Source organism: Echinops telfairi, unplaced genomic scaffold (assembly GCF_000313985.2).
Source record: "Echinops telfairi isolate 266 unplaced genomic scaffold, ASM31398v2 ScPeMD7_3533;HRSCAF=4204_0, whole genome shotgun sequence".
In the NCBI taxonomy this organism is placed as follows: Eukaryota; Metazoa; Chordata; class Mammalia; order Afrosoricida; family Tenrecidae; genus Echinops; species Echinops telfairi.
In genome coordinates, this window is record NW_022107431.1 from 90,626,161 (window position 1) to 90,642,225 (window position 16,065).

The window sequence follows — 16,065 nt, forward strand, 5'->3', positions numbered from 1 at the left end:
GGGGGTTCCTGCCAGCCCGAGGCAACTTGGCCGCACGCGCTTTGGCCGCGGGTATCAGCGCTCGGGTCACCCTCCCGTGCGTTCAAACCCGGCCTCTCGCGGCGCTTGGCGAGTCGATTCTTCTGCGGGAGTGTCCTCCTCTGCCTCCCTTGGGGTCCCAGCCAATGGGTGCTCTTTTTTTCTCCCCTAACTTTCGCAAGCACGGTGGGTGGAGTGGGCAGCAATAGGCTCTCCCGAACCCGGAACGAATACTGTCAACCGCTGGCGCAGAGCAGGAAGAAGGCGGCATCTGGGCAAACGGTTTCGCGGGGTGGCAGAGCCGCTCCCCAGTGTCCCTTCTGGGTTCCCGCGGCCGGGGCCCACGGCGATGGCGAAGTGGCTCCTCTGGGCTCGCAGCCCGAGAGCGGGGTCTGGAGGGCCCCGAGGGCTTCCCAAGCCAACGCGAGCCGCCGGGTTGCCTCCTGCGCACCGAGGGCCAGGCTCTCGGGCCTCATGCCTTTCGGGGCGCAGACTGGGTCTGCATCAGCACTGGGGTTCTGGACTCACCCCCCTCCCCGGTGGGGCACCAGCGAAGGCACGACGCTCTTTTGGGGGGCTCCGGCTTTACTGATGCCTGGCCCATGGGGTGGACCAGCCTGGGCCTTGAGGGATCTGGGAATCTGGGGGACAACAGGTGGGCCTGAGCGGGGCGCCCAGCGTTCCTCCCGGGGCCGAGATGGGTGTTTCCCCTCTGGGCTTGTGGAAAGGCCCCGGTGACAAGAAGGCTGTTCTTGTCCTCTGAGTCCTTTGCTTCTCCTCAGCTCCATTAGGGATTGGCCTCCGCTTTCCACCGGGCTGGGGTTTCGCGAGGGGAAGGGTCTGGCTTTCCCTTTCGATCTCTTTCTCACCCCTTCTTCCTCTCTGCCCTTGGCTGCCCAGGCGGCAGTGAGGAAGGTTTTCTACAGGGTGCTTCCCCAAAGGCGTCGCCGGGGGGCTCCCCGAAGGGGTCCCCTGCACCCGCGCTGGCCCGGCCAGGGACCCCACTGCCCTCCGCACAGGCCCCGAGGGTAGATCTGCAAGGCGCCGAGCTCTGGAAGCGCTTTCACGAGATCGGCACGGAGATGATCATCACCAAGGCGGGAAGGTAAGGGAAGGTCCACCTAATGTCCCCCAGTCGCGACACGGGCCTCACCCTTCTCCCCCTAAATTAGGAAGGATACTCCCCGTGAGTTCGCGCGTTGCATGGTAGAGGCTCCCACTTAGATGGACTGGACGAGGCCCGCGACCGCGGTTCACTTTAGAGGCGGAATTTCCCGAATCCAGGCGGTTCGCAGCCCTGCGGCCTCTTTGCTAGGCGGAGGCCCGGAGAGACTCAGTGGCCACCCCTGTTTCCAGTTCAGGGCAGTTGCAGATTTGAAGTCTTTGTTAAATCTGGACATTTTTTTTAGGCTCCAGTGGTCATTCCTGGGATTAGGGAATACGTTTCTTTCCTTTCTTTTAAAAACAAGTCATTTGTTTTCTCTGTATCCAAGCGATTATTCGTGCGTTTTCAAACAGTAAACTTCCAAATTGGATCTTTATTAGAAGATTCCCTTACACCATGCGAGAAAGAGGTGTGTTGTGCTATTTTGATGGGAGAGTAGAATGAAAAGCCACTGAGATAATTAAGGAAGTATGTAAAACCCCATATCTGTTTGAAAACCGTTATCCTGACTTTAAAAACTTGTTTTGTGTCAAATCCAGGTATGTAGTTTTTTTCTCCTGTAGATGAAACCCAACTGATTAACATAAATAATGCTGAAGAAAATCAATTGTTGAAAGAAGTTGCAGCAACTTTTTGAAGTTAGACAATTTGTGCATGCATCAGTTAGTAAAATAAATGGATTTGTTTGCCAGAGTATACTAATTTGAAATAGGCAAAGAGATATTTGCATTTTAAAATTTTCAGTTCATTTAATGGAATGAAACCTATGAATAACACTCTTCCTTCAAAGAAACTTAAACACACACACACCACTTTCAGGGACTACACATGGAAAAAAACTGGATAACATGAAAATATCCCAACTTATTAGATATTACAAAAACATCGTTTATTGAATCCATATGCTACCTTGTGCATTTTCACAGAGCTTTTTATTAATGATCTAAATCCAGTCTTCCACAATACAAAGCAACAGTTGTCTTATGAGGGATGTAGTTACAGACCTTTACTCTTTATCTTACAGATGCACTGAAATAACACTAAAACTGCCAGCATGTGACACTGGTCTTATGCCTAGTTAGGAATCATGGAGTCTCTTTTCTCTGGAAGTGGTTTTTAATGGCATTTTTGCTAAGGAATAAAACTCTGGTAAATAACAGTACTAAATTTTGTGTTATAAGGTTAAATTAGCAAAATTGAGATTAGCGGAAAAGAATCCTAGACATAAATTACTAGATGAAAGCTAAGAAAAGAAAAACCCTTTCTATTTATTTTTCTTGCTAGTTCAAAACCTGTTGTAGTTCTTGTTACTAAGTCCGTTTAAAGGGTGGGTGCATTTACTTTAGGGTCTCCTCTGACGTGTATCTCTGAGAAGCCAAGAGAAAATGCTCAGTTTCATTTGTGTCAATTAACAAGGTTTTCAGTGTGGTTAACTAAGAAACTATTTCCAGCTTATGGAGGGGGAAGGAATGGTTTTGTAAATATACATTGTGTTTAGTTTCTGCTTCCAATAAAGAAGTTTTACTATACCTTTCAAATTTAGAGCCGCCTTTTCACTTCACCTTTACCATGCTGCAGACAGGAAGTCCTGTCTCAATAAAGAACATATTGTTTGGTTATGGCATGGCACATTGGCTCCTTGTGGCTTTTTATAACCCTTTTAAAATTTCACATTATAACATATTTGACCACTTTCAGAAATTCAAAATGTTTACTTTTACTATTCGTTGCATTTTATTGTTTGTGTTATTGAAGTAAATATGCATATTGACTCTTGTTTTTATAAAATAAAGTGTATTATTTAGTGCTATTACTCTGTCAGTGTGCAATTCTGCTTTTAAACTATACTGACATTTTAGTAAACATGGAACACATGTACAGGGTGCAGCAAATTACGTGGAAAAACCTCCGTCTCGATAGGGCCTGCGTTCTGAGTCCTTGGATTACGTTACCCAAGTCAATGTTAAAATGTGTGTTCATGAAAACCGGAGATGTGAGAGGTGTCTTTGCTTATGTATCCTCCAGATGAAATCACAAACAAAAACTAAACCCCAAACCCCCCTTTCCTCCCCCTCTTGGATCCGTAGGCGCATGTTTCCAGCCATGAGAGTGAAGATGTCAGGGTTAGACCCTCACCAGCAATACTACATAGCTATGGATATTGTGCCAGTGGACAACAAGAGATATAGGTACTATGCTTGCCTACAGAACATACTTGCCTTTTTTTTTTTTTAACAAATGTCAAAACATGTTGTTTTTTTAGTAGATGCAGGAATGGTTTTTGGAAGGGACCACTCTTATTGATAGGGCCCACTCTTAATTCAGGTTGATATTTGTACATGTTACTGTCATTTATGTGGATTCCTCTTTTGATTAAAATTTTGAGGGAAAATGTTAAGGAAAGTTTGTAGATATGGATGATACCAAATGATTTATTTTGTCTAGGATTGTTAGATCTACAAATAAATTAAGTTTAGCTTGTTATTGCTGGACTTTTATGCCTTCCTTCATTTATGAAATTTAAGAGAATGACTTCAGAGTTTCTGTAATTCAGAAAATTCTCAAGCCAAACGCAGTGCCATCAACACAATATTGACATCTCTAACATGCTAATGAATTGTTACCTTACTGTCCTTACTTTGTCTTGTTGATCACTGACAGGATGGTTTTGAAATTATTGTAATATCTTCATTTTGAAATTAAATATACTTGACTAGAGATCAAATAAGTTTTGAAAAGATGCACATTCTGTAATTTCAAATCAACCTTTGCTCTTCTCTGCAAGAAGGCAAATCTGCACATTTTAATGTACCCACGGTTTCATTTTCATGAGGTTAAAAGTGCTAACATTTTGAAAAGGAAGTTTTGAGTGCTTGGAAGATCACAGGTGCTGTTTTAGATTTAGTTTTCTTAGTTTCTGTTCTGTTTGCTTGTTTGTGCTTTTGCTAAGTAGCCAGACTGAGTAAAAGACTAGCGTTTCTTTCAGTAAGTTTTTAATGGAATACAGAACAGAGTTGAAATTCTGAAACAAGTTTATGGTGTTAAACAAAATACAGATTTTAGTTAGCTCGTGGAGATATGGGATGCAATAATATGATGATAGAAATGGCAATTTAATTATTTGTATTTTGTGTATAAGTTGTGTTCATTTGTTATTTTAGTTAAATAGACCCTAAAGTGTTTTGTTTAAATTGTGGCAAAAGCTATAGAGCATTGATGTTATTCTTTAAATATGTTTGGCTTAAAACTAAAATTCTAATTTTAATTTTGTGCTGAGGAAGATAATCCTTAGCGAGCCTAGAAATTATTATTTTTCCCAAGTTAAATCTTCTACTTTAGTCCTCTCAATTTCTTCCATGTGTTCCAGATAGTTTATTTTACTTAACTGATTCTTATTTATTCACACATAAAAATGGGAATTTCAAGTATTGGTACTAAAATACTGGATATTAAGAGATAAACTTGTAAAACATAAATTTGCTTTTACTTACATAGTTTCCAAAGAAGAAATGTGTTTTTAGCATTTCCATTTAGAATACAAGCATTTTACAAAGAATGTGGAACATGTAACACTATTCTTTTAGTAAATATGAATTTTAAGCTATCCAATATGCTTATTTTCAAGTATTTAATAGAGCACATTACTTTTTATCTTGATAGTAACTAAATTCGTTGACGATGCAAAGTTTTCCTGCATTTCTAAGGTTTCTATTTCAAGTCTCATAATTTTCAGTAGTTTTAGAAAAAGGCTGAGTTTATTTTCTGATGTTAGAAAGCAGTTATTTGGTCAAGGTAAAATGATTGCATTTATGAGTGTTTTATAATAATGTAAATAAAAATTCACAAAAACACTCATACATGTGAACTCATTTATTAAAAAATGCACCATACGAATTCAAGAAGGTTTTAAAAATTATTTTTTTTTAAATTTTGCGGTTATTTTCCCAAGACAAGGAATCAGTACATAGAAGTCATATTGAGAGCTCAAAAGAGAATGGAATATGTAGCCGCCATTGCAAGAGAGTGTCTCACCAGGGATATTAGCACAATGCATCATGCTATTTTAAAAAGAAATTGGTATATTACACAAGTAGAATGATCTGAGACTGGAATAAATTGTGTTGCCTGAAGTTATACACCCTATTTTAAACCATAAAGAGAGGGAATGCACCTGTGGGCAAAATGGACTTTTCTAAGTGGTTCATATATGAGGTTCTAAATTTTGGATGACTGTATTTTAAATGAACATTAATAAATTAAAAATCGAATAGGGAATTAAATATGATCTTAATCCTTGAAACTGTTTTTAAAATGTTTGTGCTTACTGAATGTGACATATATAAACAGAAAGAATAGAATGTTGTCTCTTAGAAACATCATACAAATTAGCCATGCCATCATTTTCAAAGTTTGATTTATATTTCTACTAGTGATGTTTGAAGACTCTTTGAAAGACTACACTTACAAGGGCTGAGGAAAAGACATAAAGGATAGAAATAAAGGTTCCCAATCTGAATAGAAAATATAACTGAATCATTTATCCTTAGTTGGTAATGTCATAGTATTAGGAAAAAATAATTTTCCATCATAACAGATAAACGTTTGTTCATTGGTGTAGCAGTTATGTGCTGGGCTGAAATCTGCAAGGTCAGCAGTTTGAAGCCACCAGTAGCTCTGCAGGAGAAGGCCTGGGGTTTCTCCTCCCTGAAGCACACAGGAGGCATTCTGCCCTGTTCCACAGGGCCTCTGGGAGTCAGCATGGCCTCGGTGCCAGTGAGCTCTGAGTTTTGAGAACTTCTGAAAAGTTCTCGTTGCCTTTCCATTGCTTAATGGATGAGTCTGTTTGCAAACCTAAAAGGGAAAGTGTCCTTAAAGGAAGTGGAACGACTTAAAATGTTATAACTTTAAAGCATCTTTGAGATTTGCTTACGGTTAGAATGAGTTTGTAACAATATTTTCATGCCCACTGAATATGAAAGAGAAAAGCATTGAGATATCAGGTGGTATGTCTAATGTGAATATGTTATCCATAAGCATGAAGATACATGCACTAATGGTAGTAATAACATGTACTTGTTTAATTAAAACCTTGACACCCAACTTACACTGAATTAGCACCAAGTCATTGGTGCCTCAGAGAGCTTTGCTGAGCACGCAATCTATTTTACATCCACTGAGTGTAACGAGGGGAAACCATTTTTAGACTTCAGAAGGGAACAAAAAGATGTCCACTTGCCAGGTTTTGTGGAGTTGGCCTTTCCCAGGGACCCTTGGTCTGTCTACTGAACCTGTCATTGCCTTCTAGGTACGTTTACCACAGCTCTAAGTGGATGGTGGCAGGCAATGCCGACTCCCCGGTGCCACCTCGGGTGTATATTCATCCAGACTCGCCGGCCTCAGGGGAGACTTGGATGAGACAAGTGATAAGCTTTGACAAGTTGAAGCTCACAAACAATGAACTGGATGACCAAGGCCACGTGAGTAGTAGGCCTCCCTCATGCACTCTGTGGTATAGCTGTTCTATACTGTGTCTGACTGGAGGAGACAAAGGCTTCTGATAGTGTGGTATTCTTTCCTTGGCTGTTTGGGATGCATATAATCTGTTAAAAATCAAGGTTATTTTTCTGTCAAAGCCTATGCCCACGGCCAGAAAATGCCGCAAAGTACTTATTAGGTTAAAACTAGATACTGCATTTGTACCAGAATGAGAGATCCCCAGGCAGACATTTTATTAGCCAAAGCATTTGCTTGAAATCTCATGAGGTGCTAATTATTTATTATACTCTGAATATGAGTATTTGGGAGTTGGGTCGACAGGGAAATGATTTCTTGTGTCCTGCTTGTGTCCAGCTCCTTGCTCAGCTGAGATGTGCTGCTTTTCTATGACTGCTCCAGGCTTACGCTTTTCTGTGTTTCCTTTGGAAGTTCCCAATTGTTTTGTAATGACATCAAATGCGTCAAAATGTTACTGCAATTTTTATTCATAAAACAGATGAAGTATAATATGTAAGTCAAAGTCTAACCAATCCAGTAATATAATCATTTAATAATGTGTTAATTTTTAATGCAATATTTTTCCTAGGCAAAATTAATGCATTACTATTTTAATGAACAAGTAGCTCTGGGTGCATGCTTGTTTTCCATTTAGGGTTAGATGTCTATTAGACTTTTGCAGTTTGAAAGCCCAACTTTGATTGAGGCACAATTAGAATGCCGATTGGAGAATGCATGATACACAAGAGAATATCAGCTGCATGGTTTATTTCTTAAAGGGGTGACATAACAGTAGCATGTTTAGAAGAAAAACTTTCGAACAAAATTTTCTATATTCCTTTGAAACAAAAATTTTAACTGTCAGAAACTAAGTAACACCATGATGACAGGAGAGGATTTGCAAGTTGCCACAAAATTGACCTTAAAGAAAGGACGCGGGGAAATTTCATTGCGAGGAAAATGCAGCATCTAGTTTATTAGGATGCAGCTAGTGAAATCTCACATTGCCAGGGCTTTTGTTTGATTGCGACTTTTATAATTGAACCCTATCAGATGCAGAACAGTAGATTTCCGAGTCCAACCTCATGCACTCTGTTTTCATCCATTGCTTTTCACGTTCTTTCTTTCTAGTCTGGGTCCATGGGGGACCCAGTTTTAACAATGAGTTTTCACTTGACTCTTCATTGAAAGGGCACTGGATTCTTCGGTGGCTTTATGGGGGCTGGAACATATAGCCAGCATGCTCATGACGGGTTCTTTTATTTTCCTTAAGAAAATTTTTTAGTCTAAATGCATTTGGAATGATTTCAGAATTTTTAATTCTCTCAGGTCAAATGAATAGATGTCAGTGGAATATCTAATATGCCTAAGATAGAGATTTAGGAATGATTATCTACACGATCTTGACTTTGGAATTTCAGTACATTTTAGTTAGAATTGGGTTTAAAATACTAAAGAACAAAGTCCAAACTGATATTCCAGTGCTAAATATAAAAATATTTACTTTACAAAAAAATAAAAACAAAGCAGAGAATAACCAAACCTAGTGTCATTTACCAGTGCAAATTTTCTTTTTAAAAAATGTACTGTTTTAATAAAGAGAAGGAACTAGCATGTGAAGGGGAGAGAGAGATAAGGAGCCGTGATGCTACGAGGCAAGGAAATTGCTTTTGAGCACAGGAACATGTATATACTCCAAGTGATTACATATTTTAAAATGTTGCCACTGATTTTGACAAATAGCCGTCCCATGGGTGTTGAAATAGAATGGTACTCCATGCGACTGGAGGAGAAAGTAGAAAGAAAAAGGCTGTTTAAAATGTTTCACTTGAAGAACTTTTCATGTGAATGAAATGTTTGAAAGCTGTGGTCTAACACACAAAGCCTTGGAGTAGCCTAGGGAAGAAGGGAAGACAAGTTCACGGTTAACCCTCAGAGAAGTCTAAAGCCCCGTGGATTCCAATAAGGAGAAATTGGAAGTGCTTAGTGAAGGGGTCTCTTGTGTTTGTTTTCTTAGATTCTCATAATCTTTAGTCCCCCAAAGAGGCTGGGTTAGAAATGATGAGAATTTGCTGCTAAACCTATAGTTCTTATGGCTTGAGGTCTAAGAAAACAGTAGTAAAATTCTGGTGGAAGTTGCTAATTCAGTAATCCTCTTTCTTATGCAGATACTCCATGTCCCCCTCCACCTCCCTAACCCCCATAGAGTTTGACTTTTTAGCTTTTTTTCTCCACAAATTTAAAGGAAGTAGCAATTCATCTCTAACATCCTGGTTCTCCCCACATCTTAGAACAGTGGAGAGACACAGCGTATTCCTATTCCTGAACAAGTACATGTCCTCTCTGAGGCTGGGCTTGCTCCTGTATTGGAATCAGAGAACTTTGAGTGAATCAAAGGTGCTGATAAGCTTGAAAACATCTTCTTAAAGAGTGTATTGTGTATGTTATCACAAGTGCGACTGAAAAAGACCACCTCGCTAGGGAGGGAGTGTGCAAACTTTAGTCAGCTGGTAGCCAGCCTCACCAAAACTGCGGTGAGTGAGGCAGGCTTTTTCCTTCTAGTGCTCCGGTCCCTTTCTTCGCCATTTCCAACCCCAGGATTTAAGTTTTCGTGAGGACGTCCAGAAACAGCAGGTAGCGTTTTCTGGTTGAGTTGTTCGCTACGATTGTCTATTCAGGAGGCATTTCAGGTCCTGTGGAATAGAACTAGATGATGCTGTGCTTCTTTTCACTCAGTACAGCAGAAAAATGCATCTGAACCTGGGGCAGGAGAAAGCACTGTGTTTATTGGACACTGGTCCATTTGTCTGGGCTACAACACGATGCCAAGCAAAGAGTAGATCCTTTCTGTAAATAGGACCAAGAATATTTATAACCCCAACCAACCAGCCATGGAAACCACTACTGTCATCGAGTCAATGCAGATGCAGAGTAACCCTGTAGGATGGGAGGACCTTCCCCTGTGTGTTTCCACGACTGTAACTGTTGGGGGAAAAAAGTAGAAAACCTCGCCTTTCGCCTGTGGAGTGCCTGGTGGTTTCAAACTGTGGACCTTGCAGATGGCAGCCCAATGAGTGACCACTACACCAGCAGGCTCTTTAGAGCATTCATAGAACATGTAATTATTTGCATTTCAGCGATGGCCATTATCTTGTGGTCTCCTGGTTTATAAGACCAGTAGTTCTCCTGGTTCTACTTGTTTTATTAAATAAGCAAAATATTACTGACCATTCACCATTAAAAGTTTGATAGTTTATTTAAAAGGCCAATAACGCTGTCTTATAAAGAAGAACTGAAGCTTGTTAACATTCCCCAACATTTCTAAGGATGCAGTAAATTCCTATGGATAATATTGAAAACTATCACTTTAGTTGAATAAATGTAAGATCAGGATTGTATAAATGCAGACATTTTTACCGCATCCACTCTAGCCTTACCTTAGATCCTATTTGAAATAAGGCAAAGATACAAACACATACATTTTAAAACATTTGTACCTACTGCTATTGGTTCAATACTGGCTAGCTAAGAAAAATGTACTTTTCATTGACTAATAAGCAGAAACCCAAATCCATTTTTGCTTTTTTCATCCAAGTCAGATAATTCCAATCTTTATTCCAATATAGAATTGGCCAATCACTTTTCTGTGTGTTTGTTTAATTTAAAGTAGCTTTATTCCAATTTTTGTTTTCTTCTGACACTTGTTTCTAAAAGAAACACTAACTATCCATGGAACTGTATCATACCTTTGTGTTGTTTGTTTATAACTAGCATTTTATCTTTTATCTTGGAGCTGAGGAAGGGATTCCCTGTTAATCCCTCCTCCTAAGTATGTATAAACTTTATAAAGAGAAAGGAAAAGGGTAGTGGTGGTAGGGGGGAGGCAGAGTTAACCTTAGTCATTATTAATGTGCAATTGCTCATTTGATTATGTTTATGTTTTAAAAGGGTATGTTAGAGTGAAAAAAATTATTATTATTATATAAGTGATTTGAGGGAAAAGGACCAGGACAAGTATATCACAGAGCCCCACAAGCTGAGACCCATCTTTGTGTTTCCTGTGGCAGGCCTGGCCCAGGGTGGTGCCTGCTGGTGGAACACAAAGCCAGTGAGGGAAAACAGACAAACACAGTGGTGCCACAAAGGGCTTTGGGCCTCAAACTATAGTGACACAGTCCACGGGTTGGGTGTCCCACAGGTAGTGTAGATCACAAGTTGAGGAAGAGAACCAGCTAAGGCAGCTGCACACTGTTCTAATCATGGGAGCAAGAGACAAGAAAGGCGAGGCTCACTGAGCCATTTATCTCTTTGCCCTTCAATTAAACTGCAACCTTATTAATCCCACATGTGTTTATTAGCCAGGTTGGCACAATAAACCTACCTATCACAGGGGGTGTCTTTTCTTTTTTTTTAAATCTTAGTTGTCTAGTGTTGCTGTAATAGAAATATCGCTAGTGGATGGCTTTAACAAACAAATTGATTTTCTCATCGTTTAGGAATTAGGACAAAATGTCCCAAGTCCACATGCCCGCAATAGGGGAGGACAACTTCTCTGTTGTGTCTTGAAGAAGGCCTTGGTCCCTTTTGAAGATGGCTTCTGGGCAGTCTTCATGTGTCTTGGCATCTTCTTCCCCCATCTGTGCTCTGCTTGATGCTTTAATCCTTTTATATGGCCAAAGTGATGGACTCCAAACATGTCCTACGTTACTTCTGCCTCCTTAATACTGACAATTCATTCCCAAATGGGATTACAACCTCACATGTAGAGGTTAGAGTTTACAAAACACAATGTATTTTGTGGGGACATAGTTCAATCCATAGTCAATACTATGTTGAGGAAATGAAAATAAAAAACATCAGATATGCTAAAGATGAGAATCATTGGAATTACATCCTGTGTTCTTTAAACTTTTTGTCTTGCCATACATATTATGTGGTGATATAGTGTGTGTTTTCGCATGCATGCATGTGTCTCACTTTGGTCTCCCTGTTTATATGCACGCACAGACATGCTGATGCACTGAAACCAATTCTCAATGCAATTCTTATCCTCTCTATAAGCAGTACACTCTCATTTTCGACATCCATTTTATGAACAAACCTCTTCCTGTGTCCTTAAGAATTTAAGAACAGTTGTACATGTTCTTATTAATCATCCTTCAGTGTAAGATAAGGTTTAAAGCCCTTTCGATCATTTGGCTAGGCATATGCAACACAGTGGAGGTCATTATGATAAAGAATTTGTTGTGAGCAGGGTTGGTTACATTTTTTCAAAATGAAAACAAATGGACATAACGTCAAAGCAGGGCTCCAAGACGACCTAGGTGTGCTGCTAGATGGTGCTGCTTTGAATGCAAGCGCCTCCCCATGGCCCTGCCAAGACTCCAGTGTCACCCGGAGGCTCCTGAAAGCACTCGCTACACCTCTCAGAGTCACCCGTTCAGGATTTCAGCTTACAGTTTTCCCTGTGACCATGAGGAACCCTTCAAATAGTAAAAATCTAAGTCTGTTCTTGTTTTACTCCTTCAGTCCTGGCAGAACCAGCTCAAAGCCTGTATTAAAGGGCAAGTAGGAATTGCCTGTAAGCCGGATCTCTGTAACTCGGGAACTGCCTGTATTTAAAATTTGTCCAGTTGCAGTCTTCTAAATTGCTTTAGTAAGCCACTAAAGGTTTGAAGAAAGTCTGCTCCTTTCTTACACTTGGAAAGAGGAGAAGAGAGTTTGCCAGGCATTCTGATTTGCAGCATGTGTGTGTGCATCCATTTGATGATGAGGTGTATTGCCTGCTCTTGTCTTTTTCTCATAATCATAGTGCCTCTTCAACAAGCACCTGGAGGGGCATGCTCAGGAGCTCCGCTAATCAAACATCTCGTCATAAAAAGAAAAGCTTTAGGGTAAAGGCAAGCAAGCAAACACATCAAAACAAAACCAAAACAAAAAATGACCATAGCACTTATTCCAGAGGGTAAGGACATCTCGATATGACAGATAAGGGCTCCTTGTGTTTGCGCTCACCAGAGACCGGATTTGAATTATTAAACCACTCCCAGCTTGAAAATCATGAAGCCCTTCAGACACTGTTTTTCCCAAGATTTGTTTGAATGTTTGTCCTCCAAACTTACCATACCCCAAAACCTAAATTCAAGTCTGCATCAGGAAAGATATAGTCCTGTTAAATCAACTCATTTATAAATACCTGAACATGGAATTTTGACAGCCAATAAAAACTCCCCACCGGAGGAGGCTATTCTTTTTTTTCAGCCAGTTCCTTCAATTTTGAAAGCAGAGAGCCTCCCAGAAAACCAAAACTCACTGCCATTGAATCAATCCTACAGGACAGGGAAGAAATGCCCCTGTGGATTTCTAAGACTTTAACTATTTGCAGGAGTAGAAAGCCTAGTTTTCCTCTGATGGAGCAGTTGGTGGTTTTGAACTGCTGATCTTTTGGTTTGCAACCCAACAATTAACCACTATACCACCAGGGCTCCTTATAGAGCCTATGAGAATTCCATCCCCCAGAGATGATCATCGTTCATATTTTTGTATGGGCCCGTTTTACTCTACTTCTATATAGTGGTAATAAAGTCATAAACAATTTTGATCCTCTTTTGTCGTTGACATTTTCAAGGAAATGTGTCACCATGTTAAACATTTTCTAAACACCATTAGTGCTGCTCAAATAATACCACATCTCATTGTGTGGATGTGTTTTCATTTCTCTAACTGCTCTGCTAATGGTGAATTTAATGAATTCAAATAAAGCCGTGGTTGTCTTTTGTTGTAAATCTTTGTACATGCAAAGCTGTTCTGAATTTGGAATATTTCCTTAGGATAAATTCTCAGAAGAGGGATCCCTGGGTAGAAGGTTGTAAACATGGTCACAGTAGTTGCACCCTAGTGTCAGATTGCCCCCAGCGGAGTGTGGGACCATCAGCGTTTCCATCCCTGGACATGTGCTGTGGAAGCCCTGTGAAGGATAAAGTGACATTGAGCTCTCCAGGCAAACCAGAGATGTGGCACATCAAAATACACCCACACAGCCAAAGAAAGCAGACCAGTCGGCGTCTGTAAAATTCCCTTTGTGCTTCAACGGGCAAAGTAGCAATCACCAAGGGAGGAGATTTGCCTTATGAAGAAGACATTGTAGGAAAATATTTTATTTTAGGGTTGGGTGCTACGGAACTGAAGTATCATTTCAATCTCACTGTTTTTATTATGATCACTTTGAGCTTTGTTTGATTTCACCATAAATAAAGCACTCGTGAATTTATCTGTGCGTTTTCAGCCATAGAAAAGTTCGTACTAAAGTTATATGATTGTATCTGAGGTTTTGTTGGAATTATGGTTTTTCTTGTGCATTCCATACAAATTTTAAAAGGTGATTTCTTAACACTCCTGTTCCAATTTTGATATAGTTAATTATATCAGCCCTTTTGCATTTTTTGAAATTAACATTACCCACCATAATTTATTTGGCATATTAAATATTTAATCATAGTGACAAGATTTGGCAGACACTTCTCATGAATTGGCTTTTCTTTCCTTGACATAGATTATCCTTCACTCTATGCACAAATACCAGCCTCGAGTGCACGTCATACGTAAAGATTGTGGAGATGATCTGTCGCCCGTCAAGCCTGTTCCATGTGGGGAGGGAGTGAAGGCGTTCTCCTTTCCAGAGACGGTCTTTACAACTGTCACTGCCTATCAGAATCAGCAGGTATTGGTCTCGAAAATGGTATTTTTCCTGATTTCTTTCATTTCAGATGTAAACAGAAAAACCAAATTACCTTTTCACTCTATCTACATGTTATAAATAGTTACAAAACATATGATAATTTGCCATATGTGACATTCAAAGGAATATATGTGAGAAAACTCCAAAAACTTCAGTGGAAAATGGAATTTGAATTAAAAATATATAAACTTTGTCTTTCATTATAAGCCCAGTCTAGGTCAAGCTACTTTGGTAAACAAAGATATCAGCCATTTAGACCATCCCCAACAAACTAAGAATCCTTTAAAAAAACAAAACAACCCAAAACATTATTCGCAGGAGGAAAATGGGTGCTCTATAAAGATCCTTTAAGATTAGAGAACAAAAAAAAAGTTGGAAGGGACCAAATCAGGACTCGAAGGTGGGTGCCTAATGATTTCCCATTGAAACGCTCTCAGAAATTCACCTTTGTAGATGAGAGGCATGAACAGGAGTGTTGTCATGGACTCTGGTGGATTTTCTCAGGCATATTTCTATTAAAGCTCTGGTTAACTTTCTCAAAATACTCTCACAAAAAGCAGGTTTTTCATTCATTGGCCCTCCTGTAAATCAACAAGCAAAAATACCTTCAGTATCCCCCAGAACCGTTGTCATGACCATTGACCAATCCACTTTTGCTTTGGTTGGACCACTTCTACCACTTGGTAGCCATTGCTTTGATCACACTTTTTCTTCAGGATAGTACTCAGAGTCACCCGTTCAGGATTTCAGCTTACAGTTTTCCCTGTGACCATGAGGAACCCTTCAAATAGTAAAAATCTAAGTCTGTTCTTGTTTTACTCCTTCAGTCCTGGCAGAACCAGCTCAAAGCCTGTATTAAAGGGCAAGTAGGAATTGCCTGTAAGCCGGATCTCTGTAACTCGGGAACTGCCTGTATTTAAAATTTGTCCAGTTGCAGTCTTCTAAATTGCTTTAGTAAGCCACTAAAGGTTTGAAGAAAGTCTGCTCCTTTCTTACACTTGGAAAGAGGAGAAGAGAGTTTGCCAGGCATTCTGATTTGCAGCATGTGTGTGTGCATCCATTTGATGATGAGGTGTATTGCCTGCTCTTGTCTTTTTCTCATAATCATAGTGCCTCTTCAACAAGCACCTGGAGGGGCATGCTCAGGAGCTCCGCTAATCAAACATCTCGTCATAAAAAGAAAAGCTTTAGGGTAAAGGCAAGCAAGCAAACACATCAAAACAAAACCAAAACAAAAAATGACCATAGCACTTATTCCAGAGGGTAAGGACATCTCGATATGACAGATAAGGGCTCCTTGTGTTTGCGCTCACCAGAGACCGGATTTGAATTATTAAACCACTCCCAGCTTGAAAATCATGAAGCCCTTCAGACACTGTTTTTCCCAAGATTTGTTTGAATGTTTGTCCTCCAAACTTACCATACCCCAAAACCTAAATTCAAGTCTGCATCAGGAAAGATATAGTCCTGTTAAATCAACTCATTTATAAATACCTGAACATGGAATTTTGACAGCCAATAAAAACTCCCCACCGGAGGAGGCTATTCTTTTTTTTCAGCCAGTTCCTTCAATTTTGAAAGCAGAGAGCCTCCCAGAAAACCAAAACTCACTGCCATTGAATCAATCCTACAGGACAGGGAAGAAATGCCC

At 40.0% G+C, this 16,065-nt stretch overlaps 1 protein-coding gene across 1 annotated transcript in view; it reads left to right on the forward strand.

Moving 5' to 3' along the window:
- TBX18 (T-box transcription factor 18) overlaps positions 1–16,065 on the forward strand; it is a 34,006-nt gene that overhangs the window by 3,535 nt on the left and 14,406 nt on the right. Inside the window, exons 3-6 of the mRNA XM_013003630.2 lie at positions 919–1,123; positions 3,271–3,372; positions 6,489–6,660; positions 14,229–14,396. Of these exons, the coding sequence (XP_012859084.1) occupies positions 919–1,123; positions 3,271–3,372; positions 6,489–6,660; positions 14,229–14,396 (647 nt within the window). The remainder of the gene's footprint in view (positions 1–918; positions 1,124–3,270; positions 3,373–6,488; positions 6,661–14,228; positions 14,397–16,065) is intronic.